General features: G+C 35.8%; 1 protein-coding gene across 1 annotated transcript; it reads right to left on the bottom strand.

The window, feature by feature from the left end:
• Nucleotides 1–3,207: 3,207 nt before the first annotated feature.
• LOC101701283 (putative uncharacterized protein ZNRD1-AS1) lies at nt 3,208–4,519 on the bottom strand. Its single transcript, XM_013068421.2, is given in 2 exon segments — nt 3,208–4,131; nt 4,486–4,519. Coding segments are annotated over 2 exon segments (921 nt in total). The 3' UTR covers nt 3,208–3,244.
• Nucleotides 4,520–23,692: the final 19,173 nt, after the last annotated feature.

Raw genomic sequence — 23,692 nt, 5'->3', positions numbered from 1 at the left:
GTCTGCTCTAGAGTCTATTTAGTCCACTATTAATGAAGCTACTCCAGCCTTTATTTTTCTTGTTGGTTACTGTTTGCATATCTTTCTGTATATACTGCTTCTGTATTTTTTTATACTTTAACTTTTAACCTATTTTGGTCTTTGAATATCAGATGTATCTCTTGTAAAGAGACACTGTGGTTTTTTGTTTTGTTTTGTTTTTTTGGTATCGGGGATTGAACTCTGGACTTTGTGCTTGAGAGGCAGGTGGTGGAACCGCTGTGCTAAATCCCTGGCCCTGAAATGTGTTTTTAATGCATTTTATCTTTGTGTTTTATTTGAAGAGTTTACTCCATTTACATTTAATGTAATTACTAAGAAAGAAGTGACTTTTGACATTTAGCTACTTGTTTTCTGTATATCTTACAGCTTTTACTGTACCTCTTTTTGCCATTACTTTCTTCTTTTGAGAAAAATAGACATACTGTAGTGTGCTATTTTAATTACTTTAAGGTTCTTTCAGTCACTTTGTTGTCTTTTATATATCTTTTGAGTTATTTTCTTAGCATTTGTCCTAAGGATTATAATTACCATCTTAAAACAATCTGTTTCAAATTAATAACTTAATTACAATAATAAATATAACCTTCGCATCAATATAGCTCCATTCCTTCTTTATTTCTTTTTGCTAGAATTCTCACAGAAATTTCATCTTTACATATTATTGATCCATCAGCACAATTTTATAACTATTTCTTTATGCAACTTTAAATTATAGAACACAAAATTTACAAAAATGTACTTGTACTATCTTTTCATTATAATATTCCTTTAATTTTTAAGAATATGCCATGTCTTTAAACATACTAATTATGATTGTCAATGTTTTTATAACACTCTAGTTATGTAATATAAAGATTTTAAGTAATTTTTCCCATGAACCCCATTCTTTTTCAATAAGCACTATTATTTTTTGTGAGCAGTTTTGTAAAATACAAGTTTGGGCTTTTTTTCAGGAACAAATAATGTCTATCACAGCAAAAAAGACTAATGAGAGTATATATTTAGAACTTCAAGCTAATACAATTTGTTCATGGACTTAATGTTAGATGGAAGAACAGGAGAGAAGTCATTGATGATCCAAAGCTTTTTGGCCTAAGCAATTAGAATACTGGAGTTTCTAATTGCTCAATTGAAGCAGGTATATGTGAGAAGCCCAGTTTGAGGGAAAGGGTAAAGCATTTCATTTTGGAAGGGTAAATTTTGATGTCTATATTAACACTCAGGTGAAAATGTCAAGCAGTTTATTGTGTATATGTTTGGAATACAATGCAAGCTAGAGATATACATTTGAACATCATCAGTATGTAGCTGATATTTAAAAGCGTTGGGAATACAGGAAATAATTCAGAGAGTGAATATTGACACAGAGAAAAGGAGGTCTAGGCCTGGGTTGTGAGACTTTCCCATAGTTATTGATTGGAAAAGTGAAAATTCAGCAAGGGATTCTGAAGAGTGCCATGTAAGATAGGTGGAAAATGCTCAGAATGTCATATCTCAGAAGAGAAATAATAAGAGTGTTGTTGTGGCTTGTGTGTAGATGTCTCCCACAAAGCCTCATGGAGTCTGTTTTTAGAGTTGGTTGAATCTGTAGAGTGTGTGATTGATTCATGGTGCAATGCTTAAGGCTTAAGGGCACTAGGATTAAGGGTGTGAGTGCTACCTGCCCTAATCCTGGTAGTCTGAATAATATAAAAGGAGCAGAAAGACGCTGTTGAGGTTTCCTTGTTTGCTTGCTTTTGCTGTCTTCTGCCACTATGAACTGTTGCTCCTCTGCCATGTGCCACCCTCCCTTGGACCCAGCTGATTTTGGACTGAAACTTCTACAAACTGTGAACTAAATAAACTCTTTCCCCTTTAACTTTGGATGTTGGGTATTTTGTCTTAGCAATAAGAAAAACAAATAAGATAAGTATTTTAAGAAAAGGATGTGAACAACTGGGTCAAATGCCTAGACAGATATGTGGAGTGGGGACTGATAATTACCCATTGGATTTATCCACATAGAAATTATTTTGACTTGACGAGAGCTGTTTCTGTAAAATGGTAGGTATGAAAGCCTGATTGAAGTGAATTCTGAAAACACTAGCAGGAGAAGAGGAGGACAAACAGGCATGGTTGAACTTTTCTTGGAGATGTGCTGTAAAGAATAATGAAGAAATGGGGCAGAAGCTGGAGAGGGGATGTGAGGTTGAAGGAAGGTGTCTTTGCTTTAAAATTTTTTATTTTTTAATGCACATTTTATTTTTATTAGTACATGTTTGGATGACAATATGCCTCATGGGGAGTTGGTACATGTACATAACAAATTTTAATACTTTTTCATCCCCTTCCCTCTCCTCTTTCCCCTCTCCCTCCATCCCTTGGGCACCTTCCCCTATGTAGAAGATCTGTCTTCCTATTTCCTATTATCTGTCTTTTATTTTGTTCTTTAATTTATTTATATTTTTTGCTCTTTATTCAAGAGAAGCCATGTGATATTTAAACTTGTGTCTCTGCTTTATTTTATCTAACATTAAGTGTTCAAAATGCATCCATTTTCCTACAAATGACACAAGATTATCTTTGTTTAGGGCAGAGTAGTGCTTCATTGTCTATAAATACCATATTTTCTTTATCCATTCATCTGTTTACAGACATATAGAGCACTTCCAAGATTTAGCTGTTATGAATTGTGTTGTTATAAATATGGGTATGCATGTATCACCATTAATGTTATGACTTCTCTTTTGGGAAGATACCTAGAAGGGGAATAGCTAGGTTGAATGGAATTTCCATTTTTAGTTTTCCGAGGAATCTCCATACTGATTTCCATAGTGGTTTTATTAGTTTACATTCCCACCAATAATGTAGAAGCGTTCCTTTTTTCCCATAACCCCACCAGAATTTATTGTTATTTGATTTCTTGATGATAGCCATTCTTTCTGAAGTTAAGATGGAATCTCAGTGTTTTAATTTGCATCTCTCTAGTGGCCATACATGGTGAATATTTTTTCATGTATATATTGGCCATTTTTACTTCTGAGAAATGTCTATTTATATAGTTTTTTTTTTTTGGTACCAGGGATCAAACTCAAGACCTTGCATTTGCCAGGCAGGCGCAGTGCCACTGAGCTAAATCCCTTACCCTATAATCACCTTTTTTATTGGATCTTTCATCTTGGGAGGTCTTTTTTTTTTAACTTTACTGACATTTATTAATGTTTTATTTTCCTATTTGATGTCCCAAAAAGGGGGGTAGAGCCAAGCGTTTTCTTTCACTTGGTTTTAGAATTGTATCCACTTCCTCTCTAGTCTAAGACTTTTCCATAAGAACAGTCACTTGCACCCGACTTCTACTGCATGGCTGGAAAAGTGGATATGCAGTGACTCTCTCAAGCTCCCCGATGTCTTTCTGTGCTCTCCCACACTTTTCACATGTAGGTGGCTGGCTCTGGCTTTTTCTCAGGATTCTTTCCTTGAGTGTTTGCTGTATAAGTTCTCTCCCTCAAATCATGCGTTCCTGGTGATCCTTAATTTGTATCTGTTCTCTTTCATTTACCTGCTTTCGTCTCTGTGCTTTCTGGATACCATGCTTTTCTGGCGTAGCTTTTGGTAACGTTTCACTGATGGGTTGTGGCTGTCTAAATGTTCTGTTCTTAAATCCTTTGGCCTGGCCTGTTTGATGTATGTGCCTTTCTATCTGTTTCCTCTCTCTCTTGGGTATTACATAGTAATGCTTTTGTTCCTCTATGCTTTGGGTTGTTTCCTCCTCCATTTTCATCTTCATTTCATTGCCCATTGCCTCTTTTTCCATTATGTCCATTATTCTTTTATTATAGTAGGACTCTGCTTTGGCAAGCCAGTAGGCAAGAGAACGAGCCTGCTCCCTACAGAGTGTTTCATACTCCTCTTGATATTTCTGAGTTATCAAGTATCTTGCTGCTGTTGTATACATCCCACCTAGGTTCAAGATCTTTTTCTCCAGTGGGGACTGTTGACCTGCAGCAACCCTAGGGTCTTTCGATGTTTTAGCCCAGGCCAATTCACGGTCACAGGACCAGGGCGACAGCGGTATCTCAAACTCCCTTTGAACGTTCGCCTTTCCCTGGGCTGTGTGACCGGGAGGTCTTTTTAAAAAAATTCTTTATTAGTCCTCTGTCCGAGGTGTAGCTAGCAACATTTTTGCCATTCTGTAGGTTGTCTTTACTCTGTTGGTTGTTTGCTTTGTGGTGCCTCAGCTTTTTAATTTGATATGATCCCATTTGTTGATTCTTGGTATTAGTTTTTATGTAATTGGGGTTCTGTTTAGAAAGCCCTTGCCTATGCCTATGTCTTCATGAGTTTTACCTATTGTATCTCCAGGATATTAAATATTTTAACATTTATATCTTTGATCAATTTTGATTTTAGTTTAGTACATGGTGTGAAATGTGGGTCTAGATTCAGTGTTCTGCATGTGGATACCAGTTTGCACATAACCTTTTGCTAAAGCGGCCATCTTTCCTCCTGTGTATGTTTTTGGCCCCTTTGTCAAAGTTCAGATGGATGAATGTGCCTGGGGTTGTTTCTTCTATCTTCTACTCTATTGATCAACATGCCTGTTTTTGTGCTGTGGGGTTTTTTTTTGGATAATATAATGTGAAGTTTTGTATTGTGTTGTGCTTGCTCTGTTCTTGTTGCCCAGGATTGCTTTTACTATTCTGGGTCTCATTTGGTTCCATACACATTTTAAGGTTGTTTTCTCTAGTACTATGAGGAATAGAATTGGTATTTTGACAGAGATTTCATTAATTCTGACTGTCAGTTTTGGAATTATGGCCATTTTGACAATATTGGTTTGGCCTATTCAGAAACAGGAGATGTCTTTCCATTTTCTGATGTCCTCTTTGATCTCATTTTGCAGAGTACTGGAGTTTTCATTTTAGAGGTCTTTCAATTCCTTGGTTAAGTTAATTCCTAAGTATTTAAATTTTCTTGATGCTATTGTGAATGGTATTATTTTCCCAATTTCTTTTCCAGTGAGTTCATTATTACTGTATGGGAACACTATTGATTTTTGTGTGTTGATTTTTTGTCCTGCTACATTGCTTAATTTGATGATGAGTTCTAGGAGTCTTTTGGTGGAATATTTTGCAGCTTGGAAGTAGAGCATCATGTTCTTTGCAAATAATGATACTTTGACTTCATCCCTTTTTATACACATTTTTTTCATTTCTTTCTCTTGCCCGATTGCTCTTGCCCGAGTCCTCAATGTTTTTGAGGACTATGTTGAACAAGAGTGGTGATTGTGGATGTTTTTGTCTTGTTCCTCATTTTATGGAAAAAACTTTGAGCTTTTCCCGAGGCATTATATTGGTTGTAAGTGGCTTTTATCAAATTAATATAAGGTCCTTCTCTACCTATTTTATTCAGGGTTTTTATCGTGCATGAATTTTGTCAATGGCTTTTTCTGTGTCTACCGAGATGATCATGTGATTTTTGTCCTTACTTCTGTTTATGTGATGTTTGACATTTATTGATTTGCACATATTGAAGCATCCTTGTATCCCTGGGGTGAATTCTACTTGGTCATGATATTTGATCATTGAGATATTTGATAATTGATTTTTCCAGAATCTTGTTGAGGATTTTTGTGTCTATGTTCATGGGCTTGTAGTTTTGTTTCTTAGCTGGGTCCTTTTCTGGTTTTGGGGTCAGGGTAATGTTAGATTTCAAGAAGGAATTTGGGAGTACACATGCTCCTATTTTATTAAAAATTTTGAAGAGTATTAGTGATAGATCTTCTCTGAATTTCTTGTAGAATTCAACAGAGAATTCATTGCATCCTAAACTTTTCTTAGTTGGTAGGATTTTTATTACTTTTTCAATTTCATTGCCTGTTATTGGATTATTCAAATCTTTTATATCTTCTTGATTGTTGTGATAATTTAAAAGTATTTAGACATCTATCCATTTTTTTCTGGATTTCCAATTTATTGGAGTACAGCTTTTTAAAAGTAGTTACTAATAATCTTCCGGACTTCAGTGATGTCCATTTTGATTTCATCATTTTCTTTCCTAATGACATTAATTTGAATCTTTTCTTTCCTTTTTTGGTAATATTAGCTAAGGGTTTTTCTATTTGGTTAATTCTTTTGAAGAACAAACTCTTTGATTCATTATACCTTTGTGTGTGTGTGTTTGTGTGTGTGTGTGTGTGTGTGTGTGTATTGTTTGTTTTTTAGTCTCATTCATACTAATTTCTGCTCTGGGTCTTAAAATTTCTTTCCTTGTACTACTTTTGGATTTGGATTGTTTTTGTTTTTCCAGGTCCTTGGGGTGCATATTAGGTTATGGATTTTGGCTGGCTCTGTTTTTCTGATGTGGACATTACAGAAGTATAAGCTTCTCTCTTATGACTGCTTTAATTTTATGCCATATCTTCTTTTAGGTTGTGGTGGCATTATCATTTTTATCTAGAATCTGTCTAATTTCTTCCTTGATTTCATCTATGACCCATTTATTATTCAAGGGAGTATTGTTTAATATCTATAGGTTTGCATAATTTCTGTGGTTTCTTTTGCCATTGATTTCTAGTTACATCACAGTATGATCTGATAATATGCATGGAATAATTTGGATTCTTTTGCATTTATGTAAGCATGCTTTAGGGGCTAGTATGTGGTCTATTCGGAGAAAGTTCCATGTGTTGCTGAAAAAAATATGCATTTTGTTGTTGAGAACAATATGCATCTTGGTACCTGTTAAGTCTATTTGTTCAAAAGTTTGCTTCAGCTTTCATATTTCTTTGTTGATTTTTTTTCTAGTTTAACTGTTTGTGGCATTGGGATAATGTAGCCTTCAATGTAATTGTGTTTATGTTTCCCTGATTTTTTATATCAAGTGGGTTTGTTTTATAAAGCTTAGAGTCCCAGTGTTTGGTGCATATACATTTATAATTATTACCTCTTCCAGTTGAACTTTTTTTTACCCAATATACAGTGACCTTATTTGCCTTTTCTGATCTGTTTTTGCTGGAATTCCATTTGAAAATAGGAGTTACTCCTGGTTGTTTTCAAGTTCCCATTGTATGGAAGATTGTTCTGCATCCTTTGACTTTTTATATGTGAATTTCTTTTTGGATTAAATGTATTTCTTGTGTACAGCATATCATTGGGTTTTGTTTCTTTATTCTGTCAATTTCTTTTAATTGGGGAATTGAGATCACTCATATTGAGAGTTATTACTGAAAGATATTGATTTATTTCTGTAATTGCATTATTTTCCTGTTGATGATTCCCTTTTATTCCCCTTATGGTTAATTGCTCACCCTTTCTGGTGTATTCATTCCAGTAGACTTTTTGGCATTGTTGCCTTCATTGTCCCTTTCTAGGATATCCTTTAGAACTTTTCTGTAGTGTTACTTTGGTGGTCTTGAATTTTTAAGGTGTTCTTTGTAACACAAAGATCTTATTTCTCCATCAATTTTGAAAGATAATTTTGTAGTGTATATCAATCTGGGTTTGAAGTTGTTTTGTTTTAGGATTTGATACACTTCACTCCAAGCTCCCCTGGGCTTTTAGATTGGTGTTAAAAAGTCAGCTGTAATTCTAATGGTTTTACCTATATAAGTGATTTTTTAACTTTTCTCTAATAGTTTTTACTATTCTGTCTTTCTGTTGGACTTCTGGAATTTAGACTATGATGTGTTGTGAAGAAATTCTTTTTTGATCATGGCTATATGGTATTCTCTATGACTCATTCACCTGTATGTTAAATTTTTTCTCCATATTTGGAGAGTTTTCTGCTATTATTCCTCTAAACAGGTTTTTATATAATTTGTGCTGCCTTCTGATTTTTCAGTAATTCCAAATAATTTTACATTAATTTTTTGTGCTGCCTAGCAGCACTTGGATCCTTTTACATGTTCTCTTGTTTCTATGGTATCTTTGAGTAGATGGTCACTGGCATCAACCCTGTCTTCTAATTCTGACACTCTGTTCTCACACAGTAATATTATATTATATATGTTTTTAATAGAATTTTTAACCTCCTGGATTTCTGTTTGGAATCCTTTCTTGGACTCTAATTCTTCGCTAAACTGGTCATTCATGTTTTGTATCATTTTGTTTAGCTCAGCTAGATATTTATTAGTGTGTTCCATAAACTCACTGAACATTTTGTCTATTGTCTATTTTTATTTCTATCTTCTTTGCACTTGCCAAGAACTTTATTAATGTAGATTTTTTTTATCTCTTCTTTCATCATTTAAAATAATTTTGAATAGATCTTTTCCTCTGTGGTAATGTGGTACTGGAAATCCTGAAGCCCATTTGTTTTGAGGCTTAAACAATTAACTCCTTTCCCAAATGGCTCCTAATTAAACTCTTAATTATGGCAGGTACTGCAATGGATTTCTTCTCCAATTCCAGCTTGCTATGCAAAAGGAATCACTCTCAGAGGAAAATCTCACACTGTTTTTTTTTCGCTTTGCACTAGGAGCTTTATTGAGGTATAATTGTGGTGCAATAAATTAGACACATTTAACACAAATTTGTGTAAGTCTCCACATTATACACTAATGAGTCTATCACCACAATCAGGGAAACGGGCATATTACATCACCCACAGGTTTCATTAAGCCTTTCCTTTTGCCTCTCCTGGTCTTTCCTCTCTTTGTTCCAGGCAACTATAACAATTGATAAGTTCGCATCTTTTATAATTTTGTAAAAATAAACATTTATTGTATGTACTTTTTCTTCTGTTTCCTTTTTTTGCTCACTATAAATGAGATTCATTCATATTGTTTTGCATGGTAATAATTTATTCATATTTTATAATTGTATGGATAAGGGAATATTTACTAATTTATGAATCAATAAAATTTTGAGTTGTTTCCACTTTGGGTCCACTGTAGATAAGTTTGTTATAAACAGTCGCGTGTAAAACATAATATTTTTATAATGCTATGATTTCATTTCTCTTGGTTAATAAAATAGGTGCATGCTTAATTTAAGAAACTGTGGAATTGTGTTTTTTTTTCCCTTAAATTCTTTTATTGGTGCATTTTAGGTAAACAATACCTTTACATTTATTATTGGGTGCTTGTACCTGTACATGATGTATTTTGGTTCTTATTTTTTCCCCATTCCCTGTGTGCCCTTCCCTATCTCACACTGTTTTTGCAGTTTATAGTAACCATAGGCTTTTCTTGGGGCTAGTGCTGCTGGCCCAGTCCATTGTTTCTCCCTGGATCCATTAGTTACTTTCTCATTACTGGAACAAAATACCCACAAGTTAAAGGAGGAAAGGTTTATTTTCACTCATAGTTTGTGGAAGTTTCAGCCCATAGTTGGCTAGCTCCAAGAAAGGGCAGTATGGCAGAGGGGCATGGCAGAGGAGAAACAATCCCTGACAAGGCAAGCAGGTGACATCAGGCAGCAAGAAGCAGCCACTTTCCTTCTGTCCCTTTATATTCCATTCAGGCCATAAGCCTATTGATTGGTTCCTCCCACACCCAGGGTGGGGCTTCTATTATCCACACCCAGAACTATGCTGAACTAATTTAGTTATGACACACTCTTTAATCCAAATTCACACATTCTCGATCCAGCCACCTCTGAAAAAGTACCTGAGTGAGTGAGGCTTTGGGGGGCATCTAGATACAAGCAATAACACTAGAGCTGCCAACCATCTCTGGGCTTCCCTTGTGTCAGCAGAGACAGGTCCTCCTCCCCAGGAGCTGGCGAGAGCTTTCCAGATTGCTTCGTTCTTTTCTCTATGTTATGCTCTGTTTCACAAGCTTCTTTGTAGTTTCTAGTTTTCCTGTCAGCTCCCTCCAAATTTTCAAGGATCTACCTTGTTGTTCTCCTCACCAAGCTGTAATTTTCCAGGTGTCTGGATTCCAGGTCCCAGAGAAGCTGTATTTTGCTGCTGGTCTTTACTCTGACATTTTAAATTCCCCACTGTCTTTTATATTTATCTATATTGTTATTACTGGTGTTTATTTGTGTGCATTTGACTTACTAGTCAGTCTTTTACTAGTGAAAAATACTTTCAGGTTTTTAAAATCTGGAAATGCATTAATTTCGGTTTCAGTTTTGAAACTAAGTTTTGCCAAATATAGAATTCCTGACTGACAATTATTTTCCTTTCATTGCTTTAAGTATATCATCTCAATCAATCAACTCTGGCCTCATGGCTTCTGATGAGAAATCCACTGTTAATCTTACTGAAGATCACTTGTACATGATGAACTTGTTCTCTCTTTCTGCTTTTAAAGAGATTTTCTTTTTATGTTGGGTTTGTTCTATTTGGACTTTATTGAGCTTCTTTGATACATACATAGATCAAAGTTCTTCATGAATTTTGTGACATTTTTGGCTATCGTTTCTTCAAATATTTGTTTCATTTTAAATTAATCTTTCTTCTTGTTTTGCCATTCTTATTGATATGCTTGCTGCTATCCTACACAACTTTGAGGTTTTGTTCATTTTCTTCATTCTTTTTACTCTTTGTTACTCAGACTGGATTATCTCACTTATCTTTGTTTTCTCTGAGTTCTGATTTTCTGCCAGCTTAAATATGTAGTTGAACCCCTCTAGAGAAGTTTTCATTTCATTATTGTACTTTTGAACTCAATGTTTTAATTAGCTCTATTAAAATTTTTTATATTTTTACTGACATTCTGTATTTGGTGAGATGTTATCATACTTTTCTTTAATTCTTTACATGGTTTCCTTTAGTTTTTTCAACATAATGTCTAAAAAGTGCTTTGATTCATTGCCTAATAAATCCATGTCTGATTTTACCTAGGAGTTTGTATTGGCTACTTTTCTACCCTATGTATGGGCCATAGAGTCTTTTTTATTATTTATTTTATATATTTTTGGTCAAAGCTGGACATTTTAGATAATATAATTTGGCTACGCCAGATCACATCTTTCTCCCTCCACAGAATTTGATGTTGTTGCTGTTTTGTTTTCCTGTTACTTTCTGTTATTCTTTTGTTTATGATTTTTCCAGACTAATTCTGTCAGTTTTATACTTCCTTTAATATGAGACATCATAAGTCTGCTCATCTCAGTGATAAAGCTAATGATTTGTTGGATATTTCCTTAAATGTCTCAAAACAGTAATTTACCACCCTTTGACAGAAGTGAGGAGGCTCTGTGCCATTTGGGACATTCCTCCAACATTCAGGCGGGCAGTTTATAATTCTTTCCTGGGCATGCACACAGCCCCATTCATGCATGTGGCTTGAAATACCTGGAAATATCTCACAACTCTTAAAACTCACTATAGACATCTAGATCTTTCTTTTAAGTTTCTTTTGAGTTATTTTAGGTAGCCATCATGTTAAACAACTGGAGTTGATTATTGTTGACAAGTGCACTACAAGCTTTTCTCATGGAGAAATCTTTGAGTCAAGTCAAATAATGAAAAAAAAAACCTCTATAAATGAGCTTTTCTCAGGGACCTATGAGACAGGTTAAATAGTGATATACTCTAGAGAAGGGCTTTATGAGGAGCTCCAAACCCAGTCTATCTCCTTTGGTGGCTATAAGGTTATTGTTTTTCATTTCTTCTATGATTATGAATCTGTTAGTTTTCCAGGTGACTGTGGTGTTGGGGAGAGGGACATGGGAGTAGGCTAAGTTAAAAATCTCATGAAATGTTCTTGTGGAAGTTCAGTAGTTTTTCTTGAATAAATGTTCCTTAAATTGTTTTAGGTCATTGGTTAATTTCCAGATTTATAAAAAATTTGATTTTTATAATTTTGCTTCTTTTTTGTTGCTTTTTTGGAGGAGCCATTCTTCCACTCCAGAAGTCCCACCTAATTAGCTATTATTTTACTTTACAAGCTATTTTTCAGTTTGCTTTCTGCCACCTCCAATTTTAACAATTCTTCTTGAAACTTTATTCTTTAATACCAAGTCATGCTCATTTTGTGTAATGGGGATGCAACATTTAACTATAGGTAAAATGCAGTTCCTTCTGAATGAAGATCTGATATACCTAAATGCCAGGTAAAGTTCAGAGTGACATGTATTATGGCAAATGTAAAGAAAACACCTTCTTTGTCTAGGGTGATGCCTACAATTATATTTGTTATCTTTAGGGGACTTATCACAGCTTCCAAAAACTTTGCCAAGTTTGCTTGATGCGTAGTTTTGTTCTTTCACATCCTCCATACATGGTCATTCCCAGGCTATGGATATTATGTTACTCAGAGAAGGCCAGCATGGAAAATTATTGAGTAAGGAGAACACAGGGACTGGGATGGCAGCTTGGAGGATAAGTAGATATCTTACTATGCTGCCACCAAGGGCTCCTTGCTGACCTCAGAAAAATTGTTTTAATGTCTCTGTTTCTAAATCTCTTAAGTGATTCAATGAATTAGCAGGAAGCACAAAAAGCATTAGAGAAGCACTGCAGTGGTTCTTACCATGATCATACACTATTCAGAGAAACCGAGTTTGATCAAATAAACCGCTCCTAAAACTAAATCTCTTCTTCTCCTCACAATAACTTTTTACCTTAGTGAGTTTAAGAAAAAAGTTACCTTTCCCTTTGAAATTTGGACAGTTATTATAGCGTAGTAATTAGGTGTGTGAGCTCTGGAACCAGGATGCATGTTCTGGTATCCTGGATCTGCCAGGGTATATAACCTTGAGCAATGTCTTAGTTTCTTTAGTTGTAAAATAGAAATAATAATAGTTCTTATCTCATTCATGGAATTTCTATAAAGATTAAGTTAGTTAACAAGGAAAGCACTTAGTACTGGGCCAATAATAAACACACAATAAACACTAGCTATTTTTCAAAATTAATTATAAATGCCCTCTTTTGCCTAGGCCCCAAAGAGAAGCCAATAAGACAGGTGGCAGCAGAGAGCTAGCAATTATGACAGCAGGGAAACCAGAGGCTTTTTTCCAATCCTCTGGAGAGGATGTCTAACAGAGATCATAGTTCTGATGATGATGTTGCTGACATAATAGTCAGTAACTGTTCTGACTATGATATCTGGGTGTTTTGTAAAATATATGAATGTTTTGGAAAACATATGCTTTGGCTATTTGCATCAGAATCACCAGGGGAGGGAAGAATTGGTAAAATACAAATTCCAGAAATTTATCCCAAAGTTGAAGAATCAGAATTACTGGACCACAATCTAAGACTGTATGTTTTAAATAGGTACACCCAAAAGCTTCTCAGATAGACTGCATCTTGAGGATCACTGGACTCTGTATACTTAGATATAGTTTGGCCAGCACACAGGGAGCAGGCATTAATACTGACAATGATGTCAAGTAGTGCTTGTATATGAATCAAGATAATGAAAAATGCAAGTTTTGAACCCAGACAGCAGGATATCCTGTTTCTGAGCATGATAAAGAAAATTTTAATTCCTAGTTCTATAAGGCTTTTGTCAAATAAATTTTTGATACTGGCTGTAGCTCTTGATTTCACCAGCAGAGAGCATAGTTATTCTATTGATTTTAAACTTTGCATGAGAAAAAAGCCTGAGATGGTCTTTTCTCTCTTTACTATGGAAATCTTATCCTCCTAGTTGGATAGTAGGAAACAAGGGCCCCTCTCTGTGTTATGGCAGAGCAACTGTCATGTAGGAGTGCTCAGTTTTTAAAGATGACAGAATGAAACTGACAGAATAAATTTCACTATATATGAAAAATATGGTCTAGACATACCACTTCACTCCTTGAAATAAAGCTATTTTTTTCATGAATAACATGGGTTCCAATTGAACACTTTGGACGAGTGTGTGAAAAATATAGAAATATGTAAGAAAAATTATGATATGCTGAAAACAATGTGCTTGAGCAAGTGTAATTAGATACCTACAGGGAAATACTTGAACCTAAGATTTCAATTTTCTGCAGTTGATGGTGATTTTTTTCCTCAGCTCTCTCAGACTACTTAAATATGATCTAAAAAAAAAAAACTGGATGGGCTGGGCCAGTGGCACACATATACCTGTTATCCCAGCACTCTGGGAGGCTGAGACAGGAGATCACAAGTTGGAGCCCAGCTTGGGTAATTTAGCAACTTAGTGAGACCCATGCCTCAAAATAAATAAATAAATAAATAAATAAATAACAAGTAAATAAACAAATGAATAAATAAAATTTTAAAAGACTGAGGATATAGCTCAGGGCAAAGGTCCTGGGTTTAACTCCCAATACTACAATAAACAAACAAATGACTCCTGGAAAAACAAAACAAAACAAAGCAAAGAAAAGCAAAAGCAGCTGCATGGGCACAGGTTTGATGGCTTCAGAAAAATCTAAAACTTGGGTTAACTTGCCTTCTCCTTGTCCCAACTCCCCAAAGTCAAAATATCTGAGACCACCATAGAAATGTAGTACCCTTAAATGAAAAACCCATGTCAGTGTTTCCTTCACAACTTTTTATACAGTCAAAGATAAGAATTAATTCATTAATAAAATGTAGACACTGGGAAAAACAAGTTTTATAATAAAAAATTGTATTGAATGTCAAGATAATTAGAATTTTTATGAAACAATATCTCAATACTTGAAGTAGGCTTCATTGTTAAGATGCCTAAATGTAATACTGGGTCAAAACACTGTTGGTTAATATTTATTGAGGGTCCACAATGAATGTTCAATAGGGAATTGGATTGTGTTAGTTATCCTAAAAGCTAAACAAGTTTCAAAATAATACTTTTTTTCTCTATTTTCTCTCTGGTGACCTAAATAGTCATCATAGTTTCTCTAAATATAAAGGCTTATGCTCTTGGGATTTTTGTATAAATTGGTTACAGCCTTTTATATCTCTAAAATGATATTCATTGGAATGACTGATGGGATCCACTGATGGTGCAAAAGATGGAGGTATAGAAAAATAAGTGTGAATTATTGTCTACTGGAAAGAAAAGGTAAATTTCCCTGGGTGATAGTAAAATAAAACTTGTGTTTTCTGGCCTCAGATTCTCACATCTGCTCTGTGTATGATGTGTCATGAAATTTGCTCTGCTAGACACATTTTGATACCTTGCAAAGTAGAACTTGAACTTTCTCCAGTCAATTTAATTCTGTTGAAACAAAACTTATTTAATAAAAAATACCATTTTATAAAAGCCTTACTCCAAAATCTAATGAAGATTTTTGAAAGAAACCTGTTCCCACACTTTTATTCAAAAATATGATTTACTTTGATTCAAGAGAATGAACTATGGTTTTTCTAAAGGTTTTCTTTCTTTCTTTTTTGAACAAATTCTAAATCTTTTAGTATCCCCCCTTGCTGGTAAAAATGAAAAACAAATAAAAACCTTGAAAAATATAATAGCAAATAGAATTGCTTGCTTTTTCATATACTATCTTCGGGTATAATCTATAAACTATAGTAATTACATACCACTGTGTTAACTTAAACATATGTGATCAGTCTAAAAAAACCCCCACAAAGTCAGCAAAATTGTTCTTGGTTCTCTTCCTACTCTTGGCCTTTCCACATGTACTGCCTTGACTTCATAGAGCCCTCTAGATGCTTTTCCTTAACGTGTCCTGTTTCTCCATGAGTGGTTTTGGTTCCTTTCTGATTTCATTCTTGAGAGAAAAAGTTAATCTCCTAGACTGTTTTGCAATCCTATGAGAATGAGTCTTAATATGTTAGCATTTTACCATATTTGGGAGGCCTGTCATTCCATCCGTGAGTGTGCGCAGATCCCAGGCATCAGCTGTGTGGCCCAGACTAGAGAGGCTGCAGGCAGATCCCAGCTGGGGGTCTGCCCCAAAACCAAAGGCTCAGGCACACACCCCCTGGGCCAGGAGCCTGCCCAGAGAGAAGCTGCACAGGCACATAGGCTCCCTCTGGAGGCCCACGATTCCATCCCTAAGTGCAGGCAGATCCCAGGGAAGAGCTGTGTGGCCTGGAACAGCACAGCTGCAGGCAGAGCCTAGCCTGGGCTCCACCCTGACCCCAGAGGCTAGGGCACATCTGCCCAAGCCAAAGGCCAGCCCAGAAAGGGGCTGCATGGGCACACGGGCTTCAGCCAATGGCTAGCCATACCATCAGCCACAGCTAGGGACCCGCCTGGAGAACAGCTGTACAGGAACACAAGCAATACCCAGAGCCTAGCCCTGATACCATTGATAAGTGCGAGGAGACCCTAGCCAAAGCCTGTACAGACAACAGAAACTGGGGTGCGCAGCTCCCAACCAAAGGCCCTCCCAGATAATAGCTACATATGGGCCCCAGTGAGAGGCACACCTAGATACCATCCCAAGTGTGCTCAGGCCCCAGCCAGAAGCCAGCTGAGACAACAGGTCAGCTCAGGGATCTAGAAGGCCACCACTCTGAACCTAGGAATTGGTATACTGGTGAGCAGCAGAGTAAAGGCCGCTCAGTGGCTTGCTGAGAGTTCAAGACCACTGGTGAGCAAAAAGTCACCTCAACAAAGACACAGCAGGCTGCATCTGTTGAAATAAGAAGACACATTAATAGGTCCCAAAACCAGACTTCCAGACCACCTAAGGGAACCCCAAAGGGCAAAGAGATGGAAAAATCTGATACTCAACCACCTGGACCCCCTGAACTGGCAACGAAAGGGGACCTGGAAAAAATGAAATCAGAAATAAATTCTCAGATAACAGCAAAGATTGTGCCCATAGTACAAGACATGATTAATAAATCTAGAGAGGACACAGATAAAAAAATAGAGGAGCTGAGGAATATGATGGAATCCCAACATAGGAAACAAATAGAATCCATAAAATAGATGCAAACAGATTTCCAGGAGATTAAAAACTCCATTGAAAGGTTATGCAGCAGAATGAGCCAATGGTAGAATAAAATTTCAGATGTAGAAGATAGGATTGTAATTAGTGACCAGGAAAAGAAAAATTTCTTAAAAATAGTAAGGGACTATGAAAAATCAATCCAGCAGCTGCTAGACAATGCAAAGAAGAATAACATCAGAGTGATTGGAGTCAAGGAAGAAACAGGACAGAGTGCAGATAACATAAAGAAACTGTTTACAGAAGTGATGGCAGAAAACTTCCCAAGCAGGGGTAAAGAACTTGACATACAGATAAGTGAGGCATATAGGACTCCAACTAACCTTGATAAAAAAAAAATCTACACACAGGCATATAATAGTTAAGATTCCAGAAACCCAACAGAAGAACAAAATTCTACAAGCAGTTAGAGAAAAGAAACAAATGACATACAACAGAAAGCCCATCAGAATCACAGCAGACTTCTCAACACAAACCCACAAGGCAAGAAGAGTGGGGAGTGATGTATTTCATGCCCTACAGGAAAAAAACCTCCAATGCAGAATTATGTACCCTGCAAAACTATCTTTCAAAATTGATGGAGAAATAAGATAGTTTCATGACAAAGAGCACCTGAGGAACTTCATGACTACCAAACCAGCACTCCAAATTTTTAAACTATATCCTAGGAAAATACAATGAGAATCACAACCCCAGGAAGCCCTGCAGAATGAATCCATCAGGAATGACAAGAAATTAAATGCAAAGGGGAAGAATCCAACAAAAAGAAAAAGTCATGACAAGGATACGTCAATACATATCAATTATAACCATCAATGTTAACTGTCTCAACTCACCAATCAAAAGAAATAGACTGGCAGAATGGGTCAAGAAGCAAGATCCAACAACATGCTGCATACAAGAAACACACTTAATTAAAAAAAAACTCATAGACAGAAAGTGAAAGGGTGGAAAATCATATTCCATGTGACAGGAACCTGAGAAAAAGCAGGAGTAGCTATCCTCTTTGAAGATCAAGTAGATTTCAAACCAACACTGATTAAGAAAGACAAAGAAGGACACTACATCCTTGTAAAGGGAACAATCCAAGAGAAAGAGAAGACAATCATAAATACCTATGCACCAAACACTATTGCACCCAAGTATATAAAATAAATACTAATGGACATGAAAAATCATATAAGCACAATACAATAGTAGTGGGGGACCTTAATACCCACTCTCACAAATAGATAGATCAACTAGACAAAAAATAAACAACAAAATACTACAACACAATCAAACTCTTGAACAAATGAACAGATGTTTACAGAGTGATCCACCCCACAAAATCAGAATACACATTCTCTTCAGCTGCACATGGGTTGTTCTCTAAAATAGACCACATACTCGCTTATAGACTATGTTTAAGTAAGCACAAAGGAATTGAAGTTATCCCCTGTATATTGGCTGACCATAGTGCGATGAAATTCGAGATCAATAGCAAAAGAAACCACAAGAATTTCATAAACACATGGAAACTGCACAACACACATCTGAATAACCAATGGGTCACAGAGGAAATTAAAGAAGAAATCAGACAGTTTCTCCAACTAAATGACAATGCCAATACAACATATCAGAATCTCTGGGACACAAAGAAGTCTTAGGAGGGAAATTCATAGCAGTGAATACTAACATTAGGAAAACAGAGTGAGCCCAATTAAACAACCTGATGCTGAATCTCAAGCTTCTAGAAAAAGAAGAGCAGGACAAACCCAAAGCCCATAGAAGGGTGGAAATTATAAAGATCAGGGAGAAATCAATGCAATGGAGAGTAAGAGAATGATACAAAAAAATCAATGAAGCCAAGAGTTGGTTCTTCCAAAAGAATAAACAAAATTGACAAACCCTTAGCCAACCTTATCAGAAAAAGGAAAGAAAAAAGCCCAAATCCATGCAATTAGGAATGAAAAGAGTGAAATTACAATGGACGCAGCAGTAATCCAGAGGATCATTAATACCTACTTCGAGAAACTATATGCCAATGAGATGGAAAACACAGAAGAAATGGACAGATTCCTAGATATGTCTGAATTACCAAAGTTGAACGAAGATGACCTAAAAATTCTAAATGACCCAATATCAATCAATGAAATTAAAAATGTAATTTAAAACTTATCAACAAAGAAAAACCCGTGTCCTGATGGCTTCAATGCTGAATTCTACAAGACATTTAGAGAGGAACTACTGCTGCTACTGTTTAAACTCTTCAATGAAATTGAAAGGGAAGAAATACTCTCCAGTTCATTCCTGGAAGCAAGCATCACCTTGATCCTCAAAGCAGAGAAAGACCCAACCGAAAAAGAGAACTATAGGCCAATCTCACAAATGAACATAGATGCAAAAATCCTTAATAAGATACTGCCAAATAGAATGCAGAAGATCATCAAGATGGTCATGCACCCTGACAAAGTGGGATTTATTCCAGGGATGTAGGGATGGTTCAACATATGCAAATCAATAAATGTAATACACTATATTAATAGAACCAAGGACAAAAACCATATGATCATTTCAATGGATGCAGAAAAAGCATTTGACAAAATCTAACATGCATTTATGATAAACCCCCCCAAAAAACCAATCCAAAAATTCGTTTGGAACAAGAAGAGACCTAGAATAGCAAAAGCAATTCTAGGCAACAGAGACATGGCAGGGGGTATCACAACCCCCAACTTGAATCTATAGTACAAAGTCGCTGTGATAAAAACAGCATGCTACTGGAAAAAGAAACAGGCCCAAGGACGAGTGGAACAGATTAGTAGATGCAGACACAACTCCAGACATACTCAGCCACCTCATCTTTGACAAAGGAGCCAAACACCCTCACTGGAGGAAAGATAGCTTCTTTAGTAAGTGGTGCTGGAAAAATTGAGTTTCAACTTGCCAAAGATTAAAACTAGACCTATATCTCTCACCATGCACTAAACTAAAATCAAAATGGATTAAAGATCTAAATATTAAAACAGAAATACTAAACTGGCATGAAGAGAAGTTAGGAAGAACTCTTGAAAACATTGGTGTAGGAAAAGATTTTATGAACAAAACCTCAGTTGCCCATAAACTAGCACAAACAATCACCAAGTTGGATCTCCTTTTACTAAAAAGCTTCTCCAAGGGCAAGAGAAACCACCAACAATGTGAAGAGAAAACCCACAGTGTGGGAATAAATTTTTCACCAGCTGCTCCTTCGTCAAAGGTCTACTATTGAGAATATATAAAGAACTTTAAAAAATCAGACCTCCCAAATTTAAAGGCCCAATCAAAAAATGGGCATCTGAAATGAACAGGCATTTCTCAGACAAAGAAGTAAAAATAGCAAATAAACATATGAAAAAGTGTTCAACATCAGTGGTCTTTCAAGAGATGCAAATGAAAACAATACTGAGATTCCATCTTACCCTAGAAAGAATCGCTGCCATCTTGAAATCAACTAATGACAAATGCTGGCAGGGCTTTGGGGAAAGAGGAACCCTACCTACTCCACTGCTGGTGGGAGTGTAGACTGGTGCAATCTCTGTGAAAATCAGTATGGAGTTATCTTAAAGAAGTAGGACTGGAAGTCCCATATGACCCAACTATTTCCCTGCTGGGTATCTTCCCCAAAGAATTAAAAGAATCATACCACAGTGATATATGTGCACCCATGTTCATAGCAGAACAATTCGTGATAGCTAAATCTTGGAAACAACCCAATTGCCTATCAGCTGGAGACTGGTTAAAGAAAATGTGATTTTTAAAAAATAAAATGGAGTATTATTCAGCCATAAAGAAGGAGAAACTGGAGGCATTTATAGCTAAAAGGATGCACATTGAGATGATACTCTTAAGTGAAATAAATAGGACACACATGTGTAAATACCGAATAGTTTCTCTGGTGTAAGAAACTGAAAGTGTAAATAAGGACTAAAAGGTATAATAGATAATGTGAAATAATAAGAAAAGGTGCAAAGGGGAAGAGGAAATGGGAGGGTTAGAGGAAAAGAAAGAAGGAAATGGAATTAATATGAGAAAAAAATGGAAAAAAAATCTTTATAGATAGGAGGGGTGGAGGGGTTGAAGGGAGGGCAGGGGAATGGGGAAAAAATAAGAACCAAGATGGATTATGTAAAGGTGCAAATTTTCAATGATGAATGTCATTATATTGTATACCTTAAATGTACCGATAGAATTAACAAAAAATATTTTACCACATTCAAAGCAATATATTTGCATGTAACAAATTTTAAGCGACAGAAACTTAATACAAAAGGAATAACTTTTTAATAAGAGGGAGTCTAGAGCCCATGACAAATTACTAGATATTGCCAAGATTGCTAGGACTACCGCCTCTAGTATGTCTTTTTACCTTTTTCAGTAACAGTTTTGATTTTTCTTGAAATGATAATGCACCCAGAACAAAGACTATTACAAGTCTTCTTTGAAGCTATGTAAGGTGAAGTCTCCATAAAAGATAAGGGTGGCCTTTTGTCCTGTTCAGCTTCTTTTTGATGCCAATTTGAAATTTGTATGTAATAGCTAGAATAAGAGTTATTTTTAGGTCAGGAGATTATCTTGAGGATGAAAACCATTATGTTGAGGATGGTAGAACAGAAAGAGGTGGTGCATGAGTCAGTTTACTGGAAAATTTGGACTACCTGTTTCTTCTTTAAGTTACATATTTTGGGGATTTGGTATATACAATTAAACTTGATTCTAAGGATGAAGAAAACAAATATCTTTGGAAAATCAGGTTTTGCAATTATCTCAGCATAATTGACAGGCTGATTCTGAGAAAACACTGTTGGCTTTTGCAGGAAGTTGTTTGTTCTCTGTGAGCACATAAAGAATTATTGTTGCCCTGAATCCTCCTGAAAAAAATTCTGTCTCCCACTTTATTAGTTGTTTATAGGGTATAGATCTTATCATACTGAACATTTTATAAATGACTGGATAAACAAAGAGAACATTATTTTCTATAAGCTATGTCAGTGTCAAAAGGAGTGCTAGAATTTTCATATCTTGTTGATCATATTAGTGTAACAATTACTCTAGGTTATCATGCCCTTGTAGGAAGAAACTCTCAAAGAGAGAAGTAATTTAAAGGAACAGTAAATATAAAATATAGAGCACAAACTGTTCTGATTTCAGCATGATACAATTTAGCACAATCAAAACATCAAAAGCTATTATGAGGACATGGGGGGTTTACATCACAGCAGTTCACTAGATAGACGTGGCAAGAAGAGGATTACTGCGTAAGAAACAATCTCCAACCCAAAGAATTGATATCAGTAAGCACGGTGAGTTTGTGAGTCACCTTACCACATGGGCTCCTGTGCAACATAAATAAGCTCAAATATTCCTGTTCTATTTCTAAATAGTCATACTGCTGCTTTTTGCTTTTTGCTTCAGCAACTCAACCATGTCCAGGTCTTGCACACTAAATCTCTTGCCCTTGGCAGATGTCTTATTTATTGCTTACTGATGATGGATGATATGCATGTAAGTCTGAATTTTGATCTAGTAGCCAGCATCTCTGTAAGAACAGCAGAAATACTGTAGCTGGTAGAAAATTTAGAATGGCAGATGATAGCTTCCAGCAGAAGATAAATATAAACAAAATATTAATATCACTTTCAGAGATTATCTCAGCACTATGGAATTGCTATTTTGTTGCTATTTGTTTGTTTTGGTTAAATTATTTACTGTGGCTTAATCTGATTCCCTTATTCATTTTGGCTCTTTCTGAACCCTTTTAGTAAGAACAACAGGCACGAGTATATAAGGAGAGGCTAGAAGAAAAAATAGGTAAATGGAACCAAATATCAAAGCAGCAAGTAAACAAGTAACAGCATTGGGCTACAAATGCTAGAGTTTAATATTGATCTAGACAAGTTATCATTGTAGTCAGTGGTAAATAGCTTTTGTACAAATTGATTAAAGATGTCTTAGGAGAGTTTGGAACAGGACTTTATAAAACCAGGAGCAATATTTTTATGTGTACATTCATATTTAGCTTTTAAATATGGAACCACTTTCCTTCTTGTTAGGGAACAGCATGCTGTCAGCAAAATTAAGCACCAGGATGAAACTTCTTCAAAAAAAGTAAAGCCAAAATAAAATCATTTTTAAGGGTATAAATAAAATAGATCTACGCATTTCCTGACAGCCTGAATGAGAAGGTCCATATTTATCTCAGTAAACTTTCAGTGTTAGACTTTAGGAGCCAAAATGACAGTTTTGGACTCATCCAGACAGTGATCCTTATATATAAAGACTCAAAATAGATTTCCTTTGCCCCTAGTCCTGCCAAAGAGCCATTTTAGGTGTGCAGGAAGGTGCTGAGCACACTAATGCAGTGTCCTTATGCTGAGTGGGAACAATGGATGGCTTTGCCTTGTCTTTTCTTGATTGGAATTTAGATCCCTAAAGAATATGAAAGGTAATATGATATTTCTTGTGATTTCACAGCAGATATGCTTTTTCCATTTTTCTTTTTTATGCATAGAATCATTGAAGATTGCAGTGAAAATGCAAAAAGGCTGCCTTTGTATAATGGAAATAGATCATGAAGCTTGGGCAATCATCGATGCATATGATCATTCTGGGATTAGAGGGATTTCTCACTCTTGTAGAAATTGTCAAAAGATGAGGAATATAAAAATAGATTTAAGTAAGATATGAAATTTTACCCTCAATTTGGATGGAACTCAAGACCAACTTTTTGAAATAAGGGTCTGAAGAGCTTTGTAGCTGTGCTTTTTGCAGTTTCTTTTTCTTCTTCTTTCTTGCCCCCCCCCCGTCATTTTACTCATTGCTCTTAATTAAAACATTTAAAGGTCACCTATATATTTTAGATACTATACCAGCTTGTAGACTGCAAA

The sequence above is a fragment of the Heterocephalus glaber genome, unplaced genomic scaffold (genome assembly GCF_053883595.1).
Source record: "Heterocephalus glaber isolate CG9 unplaced genomic scaffold, H.glaber_assembly_v1.0 deba00001613, whole genome shotgun sequence".
NCBI classification, from domain to species: domain Eukaryota; kingdom Metazoa; phylum Chordata; class Mammalia; order Rodentia; family Bathyergidae; genus Heterocephalus; species Heterocephalus glaber.
This window is presented reverse-complemented; position numbering and strand designations above follow the sequence as displayed.